Source organism: Equus asinus, chromosome 7 (genome assembly GCF_041296235.1).
Source record: "Equus asinus isolate D_3611 breed Donkey chromosome 7, EquAss-T2T_v2, whole genome shotgun sequence".
Classification (NCBI taxonomy): Eukaryota; Metazoa; Chordata; class Mammalia; order Perissodactyla; family Equidae; genus Equus; species Equus asinus.
In genome coordinates this window covers 94604849-94624154 of record NC_091796.1, presented here as the reverse complement: position 1 = coordinate 94624154, position 19306 = coordinate 94604849, and the positions used below count along the sequence as shown (strand labels likewise).

Here is a 19306-nt window from a genome sequence, read left to right as displayed (position 1 = left end):
ACCAAGCTAAAAGCTAACCATACAGAGGGTGACCAGAATGGAGAACCTTCCCAACTAACGTTTGTCACTGTGTAATGCATTCAGCTAAAATTTACTCGGTGCCTATCACTGCACTTGTATTTCATTTAAACTGATGTCCCCCATGCAGCTGCTCTTCTTGTTTCATCTTACATAGGAGGAAACCAGGCTCACAAAGCTAAGTGGCTCCACCAACGTGGCAGCTGAACTGCGGCTATGTAAGGCGATTCCTCTTTCTTGCACTGCCACCAACGGGCACGCGGTAGATTGCCATGAGATGCTGGGGGAGGTCCACGGTGGGCCACTCACTTGCCCGGGCACCTTGGCAGGCTTTGGACATCCACCTGCCCTTCAGTAAAGCTCTCCAGCGGGTGAAGCGGGCAGAGAGGCAGAGAAGGGCGACCACGTGAAGGCCTGCGCCTGACCCTGGCAGGGGGTTGACTAGAAAAGGCTCACTCTGCCCTCCGACATTCCTACGGTGGCTGCGTCGGCGCCGTGTGGCCCGCACTCAAGATGGCGACGGCGAGGTCAGCGGCCTCCTGCCCGTCTCCATCATGGCGGCGGCCGGTCCCAGCCTCCCTGGGTGCCGTAGTCATGTGACCCACACAATGGCTGAGACCCTACTCCAGGCTTCCCGGCAACGCCGAGCGAAAGCCATGACGGCAGCCGCGGGTTCGGCGGGCCGCGCCGCCGTTTCCCTGCTGTTGTGTGCGCTGTTGGCGCTCGGCGGCGCGTACGTGCTCGACGACTCCGAGGGGCTGGGCCGGGAGTTCGACGGCATCGGCGCGGTCAGCGGCGGCGGGGTGAGCTGCGAGCGGTGGGTGCACCGGGGACCCGCCCCGTCCCGCCCCGCCCACAAGCCCCCGCGGCGCAGCCCCGGGTTTCGCCGCGCTCCGGTCCCGGCCCAGCTCCCGGCCGGCGCCCCTCGACCTGCGATCGGGGTGTGCCCGCTGCGGGCCTGGGTCCGGCGCTTCCTCATTTGAGATTAACCTAGAGGCAGTTAGGTTTAACGGATGACGATCTGGAGGTCCGCCGAGTGAGTGACAGGTCTAGATAATGACGAGGCTGTGGCTCGAACCCTCACCCTGGGCAACCGGGCCAGGGCTCTCCTGGCCGCGGAGAGGGCATTCTGGGAGGGTCGCTTCAGAAATAGCCAGGGAGCCGGGGAGCATCTCCCTGTCCAAGAGGATGCCCCGGTGGGATTCTTTGGCTGTGCCTCTTCCTCTTTAGGGAGGTGGGTCGGGGGTCGGAAGCCCCGGACTACTAGTGTAGAGAGTGCCGAATAGGTTTTTCTTTGGAGGCATGATAGTTGCCTCAAGGCCTCGTTAGGAAGGTAAAAGGCCTTAAACTATCTGAGACTTTTTTTTTTAAATACAGGTATCAACTTATAGTGAGTCTAGGGTTGTTTACTGTTAAGGGACTGTGTTCCTCAGTTGGTCAAGGCCCAAGGGAGTGAGTTGTCCCCTGGAAAGATCAGTGCTGCTGTGCGTCAGTGGTGACTATTTTTGTGTGTGAGGAGGGGGAAACATTGAGTCAACAGCCAAGATAGTGGCTCACGACCTTTAGGGTGAATAAGAATCACCTGCTGTGCTTGTTAAGATGCAGAATCTGGCCTCCCCCCGCCCCCGACTCTAACTTTGTAGTTCGCCAGTGGGGCCTGAGAATCTGCATTTTAACAAATATACCAGTTGATTCTCATACTCGGTATTGAGACCTTTTTCTTGATTCAAGGATCTCTGGATCAAGGGATGAGTTGGTTTTTTAAAAATAAAAAATTTTCATTTTAGAATAGTTTTAGATTTACAGAAAAGTTGCCAAGGTGGTACAGAGTTCTCGTATACCCTGGAGCTAGTTTCTCCTATAATCGGTATCCCACATTGGTATGGTACATTTGTCACAACTAATATTGATAACCTTAGTGAAAGTCCTTAGTTTGCTTCATATTTTCTTAGTTTTTACCTAATGTACGTTTTCTGTTCCAGGATCCCATCCAGGATACCAGTTACCTCTAACTGGCATGCCTCCTTAGGCCTCTCTTGTGTGTGATAGTTGAGATGAGTTCTTATTATCTGGGCATTCCATAAGATTTATGTGAAGGGAGACATGAGGGCCATTCCAGCTTTGGGCAAAATTGTGTAGGCTGCTGGTCATTTTCTTAGCTCCCTGGTCATGCTGACAGGTGGCCTCCAGGTGTGAGCGCTTCTCCAGTAGCATGATTGTTCTTGGCTCCTAATGTGACAGAGCAAAAAGGGGCTCGTTCTGCTCCCCACAATCTGGAGCCGATCAATTGCAAACAAGCTGGTGGTTGAGAAAGGAAAATGTGTAAGATTAGCTAGCATAATGAGAAGATGGCAGACTAATGTCCTCAAGAACCATCTTAAAATTATACAGAACCTTGAGGTAGTTATCTGGGGGAAATGGGCAAGGGAGGGGGCGTTTAGGAAGGTCACCCATCTGTGTGACCGAGTTCAAAGTGCCTCATTATCTCTTTCTTCTGTCATTCATGATGGGTACCAGCACAGAGTTTTCCTTGCTGGAGGTCGTCATGTTCTAAGGGAACTCCAAGAACTAAGTTATTGTCTTAGCATAGCTGGGAGATATACGTAAGCAAGAGTCGTAGAACTAGCAGATCATGTATTTTGTAAAAACGATAGGTGCTTAATCATCTAGGCTACAGTGCAGGCTAGAATGTATTCACAGAGACTAGTGAGTCAGGGTCATGTTTACAACATTGCTTCCTTTCCCTAAGATGGCTTCCCTCATGTTAACTTAAGATCTAGCTGTTCCACTAACAAAATTTGCTTGCTCCTGTCCCATGCTCTTATAAGCTTTGTCCTGTCGGTTGTTTTCCCCTTCTGTTTGTGACCTTTGGGTCCACTGAGTTTATGGTGGCAGACCTTTGGGATTTTCTTTTTTGTACCCCACATCACAGCTAGAGCTAATTTTGTTTGGAAACGTTAAGGCTGAACTCTTGAATGGGTCGTTTGTTGGGTTGAGTCAGGTGGAGCTTGTATCCTCAGATGCAGTTCAGATCTAGCTTGAATGCTTGCTTGCTGGGTGGATGTTTTGTGCCGGTCTGTCTCTCAATAACCAGTGGTGTGGCTGGACTGGACCTTGTGGTTCTTTTTATGATTGTAAGATGCCCTCAGCAATAACCATCAGGAAACATTGGGAAGAAAAAAAAAAAGGTTTATTACTCACAGGTCCTGGAAAGCACCGGCACACCTGGGACCTCACAGTGAGGTCACCGGGAGTGAAAGAGAGAAAGATAGTGTGGCCTAGGGTTCTGCTTTTAGTGGGGTTGAGGGTGTGGGCCTACAGTTTCATGGGTTCACTTTATTAGGGAATTTAAAACATGAGTGGGAATTTAAATCACAGAAAGAGAAAAAACAAGCAGTTATTGAATCAACCAAGATCTCTAAATCAAAATGCCTAGTCCCCCCCCCACCCCCCCCCACCCCCCCGCCATGTGTTTATTCAAGATAGCCCTCTTTGAAGTGGATGCCTTGGCAATCAAAGCTTAAGTCAGACACTTGCATTACAAGAAAAGAAAAAAAGCCAAACTGTCAGGGCTTACACTACAAATCACCCTGTGATGTCCAGGCATCAGAGTCAATGGTGAGGACCTTAACTGCCTGGGTAGCTATGTGCTAAAAGTCAGGGGTAGGGTACTTTGGAACCCAGGAAGCACACATCTAAATAGGGTTATACAAGCAAATCCTGTAATAATTTTATAGGCAATAATCTGAAATGCAGTCTGTGGCCATTGTCTGAAACTTGAAGGGTCCTACCATGAAACCAGGTCAGTGAACTTGAGGTCCTAGGAATTTGTTCAAAGATGTCAGTAATATTGTGAAATATTTTAACATCTTAGGCCACCCGGTGTAAGTAGGTTTGAACCTGTCCTGAGCTGGTAGATGGCTTTGTATCTCATGGAGCCAGTCTCAGTCCTGAGAACAGCTCAGTTTAGTTAAAGGGTTATGTCTCATTTCAGTAGGTAGGGATCCAAGTGGGCTCCCAAAGTTAGGCCTACATGGTACAAATATTTGCATCAGGTTATTTAATAAGAGGCAATAGAAAAACAATGGTTAATGGTTAGAGCAGACTGTAAACTCAGTCCAAGTCCTGAGCAAGGCCAGTGAAGATTTCTAGCTGTAGGGCTTGAAGCATCTTTAAGATGGAGTAGGGGCAGACAGTGACAATCTGATAGATTTTCCTGGCTTGCAGTTTGAATGTCTTTGGTGATATTTTGGAGGGGCCCACACAGCAATAGGCATGAAGATTGTCCATACATGAACAATGACTTCTTTGAAGTTTATGTCAAGTTCTACTTTAGCTTGCATGGCAGTTTTAGTGCTCCATGATTCCAAGTCAGAAGGGTGGAAGAAAGATTGGAAACATTGGTTTGGACAGTTATAGCCAGATATGGGAAGAAATGAGAAGAATTCAGTATCTAGTTTAGTTTACCGGTAGAAAACAAATCTCCAAGACAGTTAACAGGACTAGAATCTGATATCCAGAAGGGTGTACTATAGTTTTCCATTGAAACATAATTTTTTTCTCTATGGGCAGCCCCACTTATATCAGAGATAACCAAAGTAAGACTAATTTGCTTGCAAAATAAGTCTAGTCTCTTTAAACTCAGCCTGATTATTTACATTAATGCAGCAAGAATGGTGATTGATCATATAGGCTCTTTTAGGTCTACTTTGATGACCCTTTTCATAAGGAATCTCAGATTGGACTCAAAAGCCTCTTGAGTCTAGGAAGACAAGCCAAGGACTCACAATCAGACTTCATCTGCAATACCTTTAGAGTTGGATGAATTCTTTTCTTGAGGTCCCCAAAATATCCTGCATTTCCTGGGCCTGCCAGGAAGTGACTTTCCTTACTCACCTGGTAAAGGCTGCTGAGAATCCTGTAAGTGGGGTACCAGGCTGATTTTTCCAAGGGGTTTTATTGGCCCCATAAAGTCAACCATAGTTCCTTAAGGGTGTATGGTCATATCTGAGTCTATGTACATCTCTCTCAAATGTGACATTCCAATCAAAGCCTTGGTAATATAACTAATGTTTCCAATTGTGTCCTATTACAAGGAGAGCAGGTTGTTATTGAACTTATGCAAATAACTATATTGTAATGAAAATAAGAATGCTCATGAAGAGTTGCTGAATTTTGGAGAGATCAAGTAGGGAGAAAATATAATTGTTTCATCTTTGTTCACAAGGCTATACTTTACCAAATTGTTGTAAGTTGTAGATAGCTTAAGAAAAACCGTTACCTTAAATCTGGAAAAAACAAAACATTAAAGAACCAACTGTTTCAAATAAAAAGTCGTAAAACTTATAAGCATCCTCATCAGTTCCTTCAGTCTCATGTAATCAATTCTTGTTGGTCTGGCTTGTTTGTTAGCAGTCTTATAAATCCTGTTTCTCCTTAGAGTTGTATAAATTCTTACTCAGTTCAGTGGTATGATCTGAAAGTTATCAGAACTCTATACTTGTTAGAGTCCTTTTAAGCACCTTTCAGAAACACTTTTCCAAAGGTTCAGAGTACAACAGTAACTGTCTGTAAATGAAAAAAAGACTTAAAAATGACCATGTTAAAAATCTGATGAGTGTTCATTATAATGCACTTTACAAGGAAATCTGGTTATTTCTGTGACCTACGTTTTGAGATAAAATTTTAAGATACATTTTAAGATAAAACAGAATTACAAGTGATAATGTTATACCAAGACATAGCAGATGTCTAGGAATTTCATGTAATTTCTGGAACACATATTAATGATATATGTCCATACAAATATAACCTGAAGTAGGTTTAGTGTTACTTCTTATTTGACAATACTTCCTTTGTAGTTTAGCATATCAAATATGCGGAATTAATCTAATCTCTCTCTTTTTTTTAAAATTTTTTTTTTGAGGAAGATTAGCCCTGAGCTAACTGCTGCCAATCCTCCTCTTTTTGCTGAGGAAGACTGGCCCTGAGCTAACATCCTTGCCCATCTTCCTCTACTTTATATGTGGGACGCCTACCACAGCATGGCTTACCAAGCGGTGCCATGTCCGCACCCGGGATCCGAACCAGGGAACCCTGGGCCGCTGTAGTAGAACGTGTGCATTTAACTGCTGCGCCACCAGGCTGGCCCCTCTAATGTCTCTCTTTTTATAAGGAGAGAGGAAAAAAAACCTTTGAAATATTCTGAGGTCCCTCTGGAAAATCTCAAAGTTAGTTCAAGGTCAAAAAGAATTTGATTTGAGAAGTTTGTCAAAATTATTGAAAGGTTTTAGAACGATTAAATAGGATCATAGATCACTGTGAAACGATAATTAGTTATCCATTTAACCAAAGTGACAAAGACTTAGTAGGCAATACAGAAAGTTACATAGTTATTAAAAACAACTAGCTCTTTTAGTAGAGAAGACTCAGTTTTCCTAAGTAACCCAAGAAGTGCTAAAGACAATGTGAGGCACAGGAAATTATTTTAATACAACACAGAATCTTTGTTTCCTAGGCAGATTACTTAAAAAGTAAAGAAAAACCTTTCACAATCTCAGCAAGAGGAGAACAATAGTCTAAGAAAATTTTGTCTTTTTGTCAAATGAAAGAAAATTAAGTTTTAGTTTTACATAAGTGCACTATCAAAGTTTATTTTAAAATATTCCTTATCATAAATTTATTTCAGTTTTAGCTGGCTTGACTACACAAAATAAAATTCTTTCCTTCTTTCTCTCTTTTCCCCACTTTCTATATCCATTTAGTTTGTCTACTTTAGGACAAAATTACTTTCATTTCCCCTAATAAAAATGGATCTCCATCCCTCATGCCTTTTCTTGGCCAAAATACATCCTACTTTCCTTGCATAGAGATTTTTCCTTTATTATTTCTAGTAGTTTTCATTATGTATAGTAATTAGAATTCTTAACTCTTAAAAACCTTAATTTCTAGTGAAAACTAGGAAATAAGCAATTGTGAACTGTCTGTTATACCAGCATTCTCTAGACTGTCAAATTTCTGTCTACATTTCATTATTTCTAGAAGCATATACCTCTTTTTCTTAATAGTATGATTTTCAGTGTTGCACAGGGTATGTTTACTAACAGATCCAAATATCTTTAGTTTCTCTGTAGTAAGAAACCAAAAGTAGGTAAACCCATGTTCAGTAATTAATATTTCAATATTTTGTCTTATTTCACAGTGATCTATATTTTTAATGAATTTCCATCACTTAACTTAGCAAAACGCTAAGTTACCAAAAAGATTTGTGGAAATATTTTTAAGTACATATACCATAAAACATAATTATTATTGAAATGTGGATGCTTCAGCAATCAAAGCTTAAGTCAGGCACTTGTATTACAAAAAGAAAAAGCCAACTCTCAGGGCCCACACTACAGCGGATGACTTGGTCTGTAGCCTGGTCACAGATCTGACCTTCTGCTGGGGGAACAAATCTCTCTAACCAACCCAACTGACTCTTCTTGATCTTTGCACTTTCATTACCTAATGTTCAACCTCATGAGTGCTGGTGCATATTTCAAGGTAACCTGTGGACTAATTGGCTAACGTATTTGTCCTTTGTTACCACCATTCTGCTTTTTATTTTTGTGGTTTAAACCTGGAGTAGCCAATAGTTCATGGAATGAAGATTCATCCAGCTTGTTATCTTTACTTGTGATATTAAATCTAGTATTTAGACTTGCTGAAAAATGGAGTCTTTGGTTATTTTGTTTATTTAGCTCAGTTTAAAATTATTAAAGTGAGAATTGTTTCATAACTTGGTGTAGGAGACTTATGTAATCTGATAGGACATCCAACAGTGTCCTTGTATATAGTGCATTACTCATCTTAGAAGCTCAATAAATAGTGAGTGAGGGGCTGGCCCAGTGGCATAGTGGTTAAATTTATGCACTCTGCTTCAGTGGCCTGGGGTTCGTGGGTTCGGATCCTGGGTGCAGACCTAGACGTCGCTTGTCAAGCTGTCCTGTGGTGGTGTCTCATATACAAAATAGAGAAAGATTGGCACAGATGTTGGCTCAGGGCTAAGCTTCCTCACCAAATAAATAAATAAGTAAATAAATACTGATTGAATGAAAATGGTTGCAACACTATATTTGCACACTGCCTTAAACTTCTCTATGGAGTCCCTGGTATCTTGCACAGTTTGTGGCAGTAAGTATTTGGAAAGTTCTCGTTAAACTTCATTCATATCATATGGGGAAGGCAGCATGGTGTAGTGGTTAAGAATGTGGACTTAAGGGGCCAGCCTGGTGGTGTAGTGGTTGAGTTCACGTGTTCTGCTTCAGCAGCCCGGGGTTTGAGGGTTTGGATCCCAGGGGCAGACCTGCACACCGCTCATCAAGCCACGCTGCAGCAGTGTCCCACATACAAAATAGAGGAAGATTGGCACAGATGTTAGCTCAAGGCCAATCTTCCTCACCAAAAACCCCCAAAAAACCAAAAAAACCCCTGTGGACTTAAGAGCAGATTGCCCAGGGTCTGTTCTGGGCCCTGTCACTCACTCTACAGCCTTAGGCAGGTTATTTAACCTCTTTGTGCATCAGTTTCTTTTATGGGGATACAGTGATACCTGCCTGGTAGGAGACTTGTGAGGAAAGATATAAAGTACCTAGGATGGTGTCTGGCACGTGACTGATTTTGGCTAATATCATCCTGTTTCAGAGATTAGGGAGGAGGAAGTTATCCCAAGGCCTTTGAATGAAAAACTTGTCCTCCTGCTTCTTCCTGGTCTGGTTGTAAACAGCTGGTTGCAATCCAGGCCTTATTTGGGGAATGTGATTAGTAACATGGTTATTTGTTATTGCTTGATGGTGCGTTTCAATATTTGGTTATACTGCTCTTAACTGACTGTTGCCTTTGACGAATCTTTTGCATTGAATGGGGCTATAGGCTTGCATAATGATGTGGTGTGTTTGCTTTAAGTGGCACATTCTGTATTAAGGATATGAGTACGCAGAGGGAGAAATAACCTAGAAACTGCAAAATCCACAGTTCTAACAGCATAATGTAGGGCAGGAAAGATTTTTATGTAATCATGTAATCATGAGGACAACAGTCCTGTTTACCCCATGATGGGCAAAACAAAGCCAGGCAAGAAAATAAGCTGGGAAGTGACTTTCCACAGCTCAGCCCTGTCCAAGAGCTGGCTACCTATGGGCATGCTAGGTGGAGTGCATAAGCACTATGACCAAATATTTGTGATTGGATTTGTTTTATTCATCTTCTGAAATTTCTTTTCTTAGGCAACTTCCCGGCTTCTAGTAAATTACCCAGAGCCCTATCGTTCTCAAATATTGGATTATCTCTTTAAGGTAATGGCAAAATAATTATTTGTTGGTACCTGTGATATTGTAGAAACTGTATGGTTAATTTCACCGATAGAATTTGTCCCCTTCACAATTCTAGTTTTTTTAAAAATGGCAAATTACTTTTGGAATAAGGTGCTGTTTATTTGGTTTTCTCATCTGTAACACCAAAGGTAGTAATTAGTAATTGTCTTGAAGTGATTTGTCCTTCATGCAGTGAAGCAGAGTGTTAATACTGTTGCTTCTTTTCCCAGCCAAACTTCGGTGCCTCTTTGCATATTCTAAAAGTCGAAATAGGTGGTGATGGGCAGACAACAGGTAGGAATGTTTGGGAAATGGGATTGTTTTCCCCCAACATTTGAATCTATACCTAAATTTATGGGCTGTGATCTCAGAATAGAAATGATGCCAACATTTTTGATATCAATTATTGCTTAGTAGTTTCTTATTCCTTTTTTACTCTAGTTATTTTTTAAAAATTATACCAAAATATGCATTTTTTCCATCAAAAACAGCATTTGGACTTTAGATTGCATGTTTAGTTGAAGTAATCAGTAGTAAACAAATCCGCAGTTTTCTAAAAACTATCTTCACTAGACAGAGCATAGGGACAGTTTGGAATTTTATTGAAAAGTTAGAAAAAGAAAGCTTTTAATGTTGTATAAAACATGTAAAATGTTATCAGCTTTAAATAAAATATGTGGTAAAAATGTAAGTGATCAATATTTTAAAATATATAGCTTTTTTTCTTTTAAAAACAAAATTATTTTTAACAACTAAATCTTCAATCTTCATTGTCACCTTTTTTTTTTTTTTGAGGAAGACTATCCTTGAACTAACATCTCCCACAAATCCTCCTCTTTTTGTTGCGGAAGACTGGCCCTGAGCTAACATCCATGCCCATCTTCCTCTATTTTATATGTGGGACGCCTGCCACAGCATGGCTTGAGAAGCCATGCATAGGTCTGCACCCGAGATCTGAACCAGCAAACCCCGGGCCGCCGAAGTGGAATGTGCGAACACACACACAGACACACACACACACACACACACACACGTGTTTATAAGAAGCAATGCGCAGTGACTCCTTTGGGGAAAATGCGTAACTTGTTCAAAACTCACAATAAAATTATAGGTCAGATTACATTATAGTGAACTGTAGAGTATTGTCCATATACTTGTATTCCTGTTAGTGATTTGGAAGTAATTTTTATTAAACAGATATATCTGTGTGTTGGTACCCCAAGCTATTGTAAGAGAACATATATTTTATGGTCAAACCCGTCTATGCAGAATTGAAAACGACTGGTCAGCTTCGTTTGCTGATGCTAAATTAGAGGGAGAGATGCAGAAGCAAGTAGTTCTTGCGAATTTTGATGTTTACCTTAAAGAATAAAGAACAAGGGCCCTTCTCCTTGTGAGGTCCTTCTTAACAAGGGCAGATCTTTGTGATGTGTAGTAACACATGAGGACTGATGTCAGTTACCTACCTTAACACATAATAGTGGTCAGTATAGAATTTTCTTATAATGGGAATGTGTACTCATTCCTTGTTTCTCAAAACTCTGTTGTCTTGGTCTAACAAGGCATGTTATAGGCTCAAGGCATACGGTATGAGAATTGGGGCTTAGGAGCCCGGGAATTCACATCCAAGAATGAGAAGCTGGAAGCTGAGGTGATGTGAACTTAAAGTTGGACGTGGGAATTTAAAACCCTGGAGAGAACAAAAGCCCAGCAGAATGCAGTCCTGGGGATATTCAGTTATGTGAGGTGATAACACTTCTCTTAACACTGCTGATAATAGAAAGTTGTGGTTTTCTTATTTAAGACCTTTATGATGCTTAGGAAAATGAAAAAAGATGAAATAATATGCTTTGATCAACCATCCTCAAGTTAGGTAAGATTATTCTTATTTGCCGTGCTTCAGGATTGAAACTGGACACTACTTCTGTGAAATGAGTGTATGTGTGTAGGGGAGAGTGGCCCTGCGCCACACCATTGATGGAGAGTTTCCTTTCTCTCGTGTTCTCTCCCATGCAGACGGCACTGAGCCCTCCCACATGCACTATGCACTAGATGAGAATTACTTCCGAGGATATGAGTGGTGGTTAATGAAGGAAGCTAAGAAGCGGAACCCTAACATTACACTCATGGGTAAGAAGTGAAGTTTGCCATACTTTTGCAGTTTGTTTTCCTTTAACTGTTAAATTCTGAATCATCTATGTGGAGTCTGTATTAATATTGAAGTACTAATAATGGTGTTAATACTACCCATATGCTACCCAGAAGCAAAGCATGTGCCAGGCATGACCCTTTCTCTGTCCTTGTATATTATGTCTGATCTTTATAATACCTCTGGAGTAAGATACTGCTCTTCTCATTTTACGGAAGAAGCAGTGGAGGCTTAGAGAGTTTATGCCACTGACCTAAGGTCAGATAATTAGTAAACAGCAAAATCAGATTTAGAACCTAATTCCATTCTCCGTTTTTTTTTTGTGATGCTAAACTACTTTCCTCAACAAAATTTCTCATCAAAATTTGTAAAAGGGCAATACTGTTTATAAAAATGTATATTACCTGCAGTAGTATACCCTATTTGCAAAATTGTGTATTACATGCAGTAGCAGACCCTATTTCTAGAAGAAGTACATACAAACCTTTTTTGTTTGATTGTTTTGAACCTCAGCAGTGTGGTAGATGTGGTAGTCACTGTTCCAGGCACGGGGGATACCAAACAATCCAGCCCTCGATTCCTGTCCTTGGGGAGCTTAGGTTCTAGGGCAGGATTGTTGCATGATTTCTCAGATGGAACCATATTCATTTCCCAGTTCTCCTGTAGCAACGTACAGACCTGTGGAATATTTCAAACATCCACAGGGGTGGCATACCATCATCTGTGGAAATGAGTTTGATTTTTTGAAAAAGCCTAACGTATTCAGACTAAATTAAGTGAGACTAATGAGATCCATTTTGTAGACTTGATTTCAAGATATTTTTAAAATCACTTTCAACAATCAAATTAAGGGACAAGCATAAGTTTTTCCAAATTAAAAATATGAGTCCATGTGTTCTTTCTAAACGGACTTTTGTAAGACATTCCAGAAATGTTTTGAGCAGTAAAAAGCATCATTGACTTTAGCACATACTCAGCCCAGGCCCATCGGGCTGCTTTCAAGGTCAGTTCTCATTTAGATGTAGAAAATCTGGCATACTGATCCGTGTCCTAACAAAGACTTACTCATGGTGGCCTTCAGAATGTGTTTGCGTTTCATTGTTTTAAAATGTACCATTATTTTAATGTCACATTTCTATGTAGATGCACTCTCTTTCTGTGTTTAGAAAAACAAGCATTTCGTCATTTTGATTTTGATTTTTTCAGTGATGAACTAGATTAGTAATATATATTAACAGTTAAGAAACTTAACCGTTGAGCTTATTTTAATATATTTGTAACAGAATTAGGATTTAGAATTTAATTAGTGCTTCTCTACTCATTATTTTCACTTAAAAATAATAAGGTATGGAAGAATGTGGATTATTTGATCTTTGTCATTTAACAAAGGTATGTTTCCCTATTGAGTCATTGGCATTTATATTTATATAAGGACAAACTAGTTTTGCTACGTTTGATTACCTGACTGATTAATATTTTAAGTAGCCTCAAGTTGTAAGAAGATGTACTAGTGAATGAGGAAGTTGTATTATACTTAGCTCTTAGAAGTAGTTAAGCATAAACCTCACTGTTGACCTTAGAGAACAGAAATTGAATATCGAACATCCTTATAGCAGATGGTAGGGATGTTAAATGAAATTGTAGGTTGCATTTCTTTCTATTAGTAAGTACCAAGTTGAGACAGGTGTTTTTATTGTTGTTTGTTTTTATTTCTTTTTCTAGAAAGAGCATTTGAAATTATAGAACCTGAATCTAGAGCTCAATAAGGAGTAGTGTCCATAGAGGAGAAGGGATTTTGAGAATTTGTGCACAGTATATAACCTTTCCTTTAGTCGGATCTGTATTGGCTTTTTGCTTAGCCTGTGTTCTTTTTGGTTTATTTTGCTCTGTTTTTCATAGTGCCAGCCCTGTTATACCCACGCCCCCTCTGCCTCTTCCTTCTGCAGGGTTGCCGTGGTCCTTCCCTGGATGGCTGGGAAAAGGTTTCAACTGGCCCTATGTAAATCTTCAGCTGACTGCCTACTATGTCGTGAGCTGGATTGTGGGTGCCAAGTATTATCATGATTTGGACATTGATTATATTGGGGTTAGTAATATATTTAAAACATGATTAACTTTTGGACATTTATTTGTAATTTTTTCAAGTAATTTGATTCTGTGGCACTTTGTTGACTAACCATGTCTTGTCACGAGACTAATTTGTTCTATTAGTGTCAGATCATAACAAATTAACTACATGTATTCTTTTATTCCTCCTCTTTGCCCGTCTAAATTCTTCCCACTTTTTTTTTTAAAGATTTTATTTTTTCCTTTTTCTCCCCAAAGCCCCCCCCCCCCCCCGTACATAGTTGTGTATTCTTCGTTGTGGGTTCTTCTAGTTGTGGCATGTGGGACACTGCCTCAGCGTGGTCTGATGAGCAGAGCCATGTCCGCGCCCAGGATTCGAACTAACGAAACACTGGGCCGCCTGCAGCGGAGCACGCGAACTTAACCACTCGGCCACGGGGCCAGCCCCGAAATTCTTCCCACTTTTGAAAACTGTACTTAAGTATATACCTTCTCTGAACTGTTTTTTAATTTATTGTTGTTGTTTTGTTTTTGGTACCACCCAGCTTCAGTTCTTCTTCAAAGCTTTCCTTAGTTTCTGTAGTTCGTACAGCAGTACACTCTTGCCTACACAGTTTAATGATCGCTCTCATTTCGCTCTATGTGTCTTCTGTTGTCCTAAGCAGGGGATGGCAAACTTTTCCTTAAAGGAACAGAGAGTAAATGTTTTGTTTTGTGGGTCAAAAGATATTATTAAGGATATTGTGTAGGTAATTATATAACCATTTTAAACTGTAAAAACCATTTTTAGCTCTCAAGCTATGAAAATACAAAAGATGGGCCAAATTTGGCAGGCTGGCTGAAATCTGCCTGCCCTTATCCTAAATTGTTATTTAACACATTTTAATGATTTAAAAAATGTAAAACATGATAGCCTGTCTTTCCAGCTGGTCTGCTGGCAGGCAGGAGGTGTGCCTCAGGCTGCATTGCACCCTGCAGAGCCTTATACACGCACGTAGTGGGTCTCCATACACTTTTGTCCATTAATATGCCATCTGTCAAAACTGATTTTAAAAGTTTTCATGCAGTCAGCGAGCCATTATCGGGCTCCTGCTGTGTTGCAAGCACTGTGGCTATTCTGTTCTAGAGATACCAGGATTAATAAACTCTTGAGGAGTTCAGCGAGAGAGGTAGACGCTGGAACAGATAAATGCAGTACCGCAGGATGATATAGGACATGAGGATGAGCCAAGGGCTGTAGGAAACCAGAAGAAAGAATATACTTGATTTTGTTATCCTTCTCCAAATTATAACCGAAAATTGTTTTGTATTTGAGAGCTTTCTTAAATGTTAGGGTATTTTTAACTCACAGTGAGACTAAATGTAGATTTGGGTCTAATAGCTTTCTATTATGGTAAAGTCACACTTAGAAAATGTTTCTGGGAAATAATGGTGATTCACATCTTTTTTAGACTCTTGATAATCACGTCCCGTGGTGAAGAGCTTCTTTGATAAGAAACTCTTTCCTGTGTCACTGGACTTTAGGTCCATCTCTCTTATTAACGGTTTTCTCAGCTGCACAATCAAAGTCATGGAAGTTCTCTTTGAGCTCCCAGACCTCATGCTTCATGATTCTTGTTCTGCCACACGCCCATCTGGGTGAGCAGTGTAGGACAGGTTGCCGAGAGACCAAAGAAAAGACCCAGAGACAGTGAACGAGACACATGGGTTTATTGGGACTTACTTATGGGGAAGGTCCAGTGGCGGTGGCTGGACAGCAACGTGCAGCCACTACCGCCCCCTGAGAGATGCTTGCTTAAGTAGGCAGAGGAACACAGCCTGCGTGCTTGCCAAGGGGGATCATCCCTGTATGACCTGCATTCCAAAGACCAGAGGTCCCTGGGGGGCCTCTGTGTTCCCTCAAACCACGAGGCTCTTGGTGCTAACTCTCCCACGAGGAAGCAGCTGGGTCAGCCAAGCCCAGGACTGTCACCATCGTGAGTGCTATCCTGTAGTCCAGACAGGAGCCTCAAGAACACATGGTTTTTAAAGGGGCACACCAGCTAACGCCCCTACATTCTAAACCTACGAGAGTTGTGTATGTTCCTTTTATCCTCATTAAGAGTTTGCTTTTGCAATGTAGCACATCATAGTGTTTCTCTGTGTGTGCTAACAAAATCACTGCTGTACAGCGTACTTAATCCTTGGCTTTCAGATGTGCCTGTAGGGATCCTGTAAGAATTATTACAACAACCCCCATGTCTGTTAGGACTCCAGGGCCTAGTGTGGTTCCTGGCACACACTGCATTTTCATTATATGTTGAATGATTGAATGAATATTCCATTTTTAGAAATCTCTGGAATAAATGATTTTTTGAAAAATACTCACCAAATGTTTTCAGATTTTTCAAAACTAATATTTTAATTTTAAAAATTATGTTATCTTATAAATATCTATAAATTCTGTCACAGAACATTCCACAAAGTAAGAAAAATGGCTTTTCAGATGATGTGAAAGATGATGAGAGAAGTGGCATCTTAATGATAAGGTCTACTTTCTGAAACTTAAAAACTTTCAATTCAGGCTTTTCGACTTCTTGTTTTGCAGATTTGGAATGAGAGGACATTTGATAGCGATTATATCAAGGTATGTACAACTTTAAAATCTTTTTATCTCTAAGTTATTAATGAATATATCCTTTATGGCCCTGTGGAAATTAGTAATAGGAACATTGTATTTTTTACAGCAAATTTATTTATTTTGCTAGTTGTGACATAAAATTCAGGCAAAATCTTAATAATGCTTATATTCCTGCTGTTGAAGCATATGTAATTCCCTGTAAGCCCTGAATTACCTTTGTCTGAAGAATTGTGTTGAATTTCCTATTTTAAAATTCATTATTTGTGGAATTGTGATAATTAGTATAAAAACAATTTTATCATTTTAGACTTTTGGAACTTCAAGAAATGTAGCTTTTTCTTTCATTGTCTTATATCAAAATGTCTAGTATATCGCCTCGTTCTTGCTTTCTTTGAAATGCCTGTTATATTGCAGTGTGTTATATGTTTCTATTTGTGATTAGCAAAATGATAGCAAATAATTTTTGCAAAGGTATGTTATTTCTGAGCTACTTTTCCTAAATATTTATCTCCATTTAATTCTCATTACCTCCCTTATAAGGTAAATACTATTATTGCTATTTTTCAGGAAAGGAAAAACTGAGAATAATAACCCCTTTTGTCATTGAATAACAAGTGGCAGTTTAACTTTTCAGGTGGAGCTATTCTCTGATTTACTTTTCAGTTCCTTTTGCCTTATTTTACATGTCTTTTCCCTAAGAAATATGATTTGCAGTTATATTTTTTCAGTTTTTAAAACAATTTCTTTAAATTGAGTGTCTTATGTTTTTAAGTAGGTAATATCCACTAAATTTCTTTCTTTCTTTATTCAGTCAATGAGCAAGCATTTACTCAACACCTAGTTTGTCAGGTATTGTGCACATGCTTGGAATACAAGGAATAAAATAATGTTCCTGCCCAAGAGGAGTTCACATTTGGGGGCTGTAGAGTGCCATATGGACAGCTGAAACATCAGTCATAATTTCTCCAGCAGAATAATGCCTATACACGTCTGTTGTCAGAAGGTACAGAGAAGAGATGACACCTCTGCCCTGGTGGCTTAGGGAAGTCTGTTAGAGGAGGTGACGTATAGTTGGAATCGGGATGGACAGGAACTTCCCAAGTTGCTAAGACAGGGGAATGACATTGCAAAGAAGTCACGACTGAGAGGTCAAGGGATTTAGGGGAAAGATGGACTAGACAAGGGAGGAAAAGTGGGAGCACTGAGCCACTGGTGGGTCAATATGTTCATTGGAGTAATGGCACATTTTAACTCATCTGTAGTGGTGGGATTTGATAGCATGGATTGCATCCAGAGCCAGGAACCTCAAGGTCAACAGCAGGCTGCAGGCATTCCCAGTGAAGGGGTGAGAGTGTGGGAGTGGGGGTGGGGTGGGAGTGGGAGGTGGGGCAGTGGAGCTGGGGTAAGATTGAAGGACCAGGGCTGTTGGTGCAAAGTCATGAGTGCTGTGAGTCCAGGTCTGCTGAGAGCAGCGAGGGCGCAGAGAAAGGCCCGTCAGTGCATGTGTACTGTCCAACCCTGTGCTGGGGGGATGGTGTTCCGGCAGGGTCTTAATAGTGAAAAGTGGTAAACTTTTTATTTACCCCAATTTGACATTTCACAGCTTATTATTATTTTTTTCTCTTGTGTTTATACATGTATCTCTCTAGTGGTGTTCATTTCATTTGAAGGAAGCATTAGAATCTGGTTCCTCTTTCTTTTAAACTAATGGTCTGCAACTGAGGTGGTTGTTTTATTTTACGTATTTTTTATTATTAAGTGACTGTTGCTGATTCCATTGCATTCTAATTCAGCTTACGTGGTTTGAAAGATGACTTGCTGTTCTAAGACTCATCATCAGTGTTTTAAACAGCTCAGACGTCATTCCCTTTTCTCTCAACCTTTAGTTTATCCACAGTAAAATACGTAAAAGGATGTAAAAACTTTTAGTTTGTATTTACTATTTTTGTAGCAAGATTTTATTGGAATTCGTGTTCTGTTTGTTAAAATGCCTATTGGGGAGAGTTCAATAATGGCAAATGAATGTAGGTGTGCAGGTCTGATAAGCTTAATGAATATATATTCCGTGTAATATGGTAAGATAGCCCGTGGAAATAATAAAGATTTGTTTTTAAGAGTAGAATAAATACAATACAAACAAGCGGTTTATGTAAAGATGGCAGGGCTATTGTTTCTTTTAAGTTTATTTTTGCTATTTATGTTGAATCTATGATTTGCTCTAGTTTTCAGTGATGTGGTTTTTAAATTGTGTCAGGAAAGCCTCATCTAAGATCTGAGGGTGGTTGATGGAAATGGATGTGTGTGTCTCTGGACCCTCACTCAGTTCAACCAGAACAGCTTCCCTTTCATTTATCTTATAAATAGGGTTTCCATCTAAGCTTTTTTGGGGGAAGGGAAGGGTTCCATGACAAAAGCAACATTTGAAAATATACTAGATAAAAATTTGCTCGAAAAATGCTGCTATTCATACTGACTTTGGGTTGGAAACTTATTTATAAAACACAGCATATAGACTTGTATATTTTGGAGCGTTCTTCAAATATATGCTGTATATAAAAGTAAGTAATCTTAGAAGTGATGATCTAAGAATAGCACTAGAAAAAAACTAGATATGTCCATAGTGATAAGTGCAAATTTGAATCTTTAAAGACATTGGAAAATACTCAAAATAAAATGCTAGGTTAAAGCATTTTACCAAATGGTAGGTTTAATTTGATCCTAATTTTATCATTGTGTCTGCATAAGAAAATTCCTAAGAGAATGCATACCAAAATATAGTAGTTATTTCTGGGTAGTAGTATTGTGATTTTTTTTTTTTTAATTTCCACGCTCTTACCCAAATTTTCTGTGGTTAAACATAATTTTAAAGTCATAGGGAAAATCCCTCTAAAACCTTTTTCCCTCTTGGGTTTGTTTTTCTTTTCTTTTTGCATTCTCATGAAATAGGTTATCTTAATGATAACGCTTTTATTTTCCACAGGAGGCACTTTTCTATTGAGAAATAATATTGACACTATCATCTAGGATGCTGATTTTTGAAGATTCTTTGGCTATCTTGGTCATAATTCAACAGCTGAAAGCTCATTTGTAACCTTCCCT

General features: G+C 40.1%; 1 protein-coding gene across 8 annotated transcripts in view; it reads left to right on the top strand.

Moving 5' to 3' along the window:
- The first annotated feature begins 482 nt into the window (after positions 1–482).
- Positions 483–19306, top strand: part of GALC (galactosylceramidase) — a 57373-nt gene continuing 38549 nt past the window's right edge. For 2 of the 8 annotated variants that reach the window (XM_070514154.1, XM_044774153.2), the window contains exons 1-6: positions 510–821; positions 9285–9353; positions 9602–9665; positions 11388–11501; positions 13467–13606; positions 16175–16213. In XM_070514154.1, the coding sequence (XP_070370255.1) occupies positions 573–821; positions 9285–9353; positions 9602–9665; positions 11388–11501; positions 13467–13606; positions 16175–16213 (675 nt within the window). In that variant the 5' untranslated portion in view covers positions 510–572. Of the gene's footprint in view, positions 822–9284; positions 9354–9601; positions 9666–11387; positions 11502–13466; positions 13607–16174; positions 16214–19306 lie in introns of all 8 variants that reach the window. The other 6 variants (XM_014845848.3, XM_044774154.2, XM_070514157.1 and 3 more) reach the window with 6 other exon arrangements.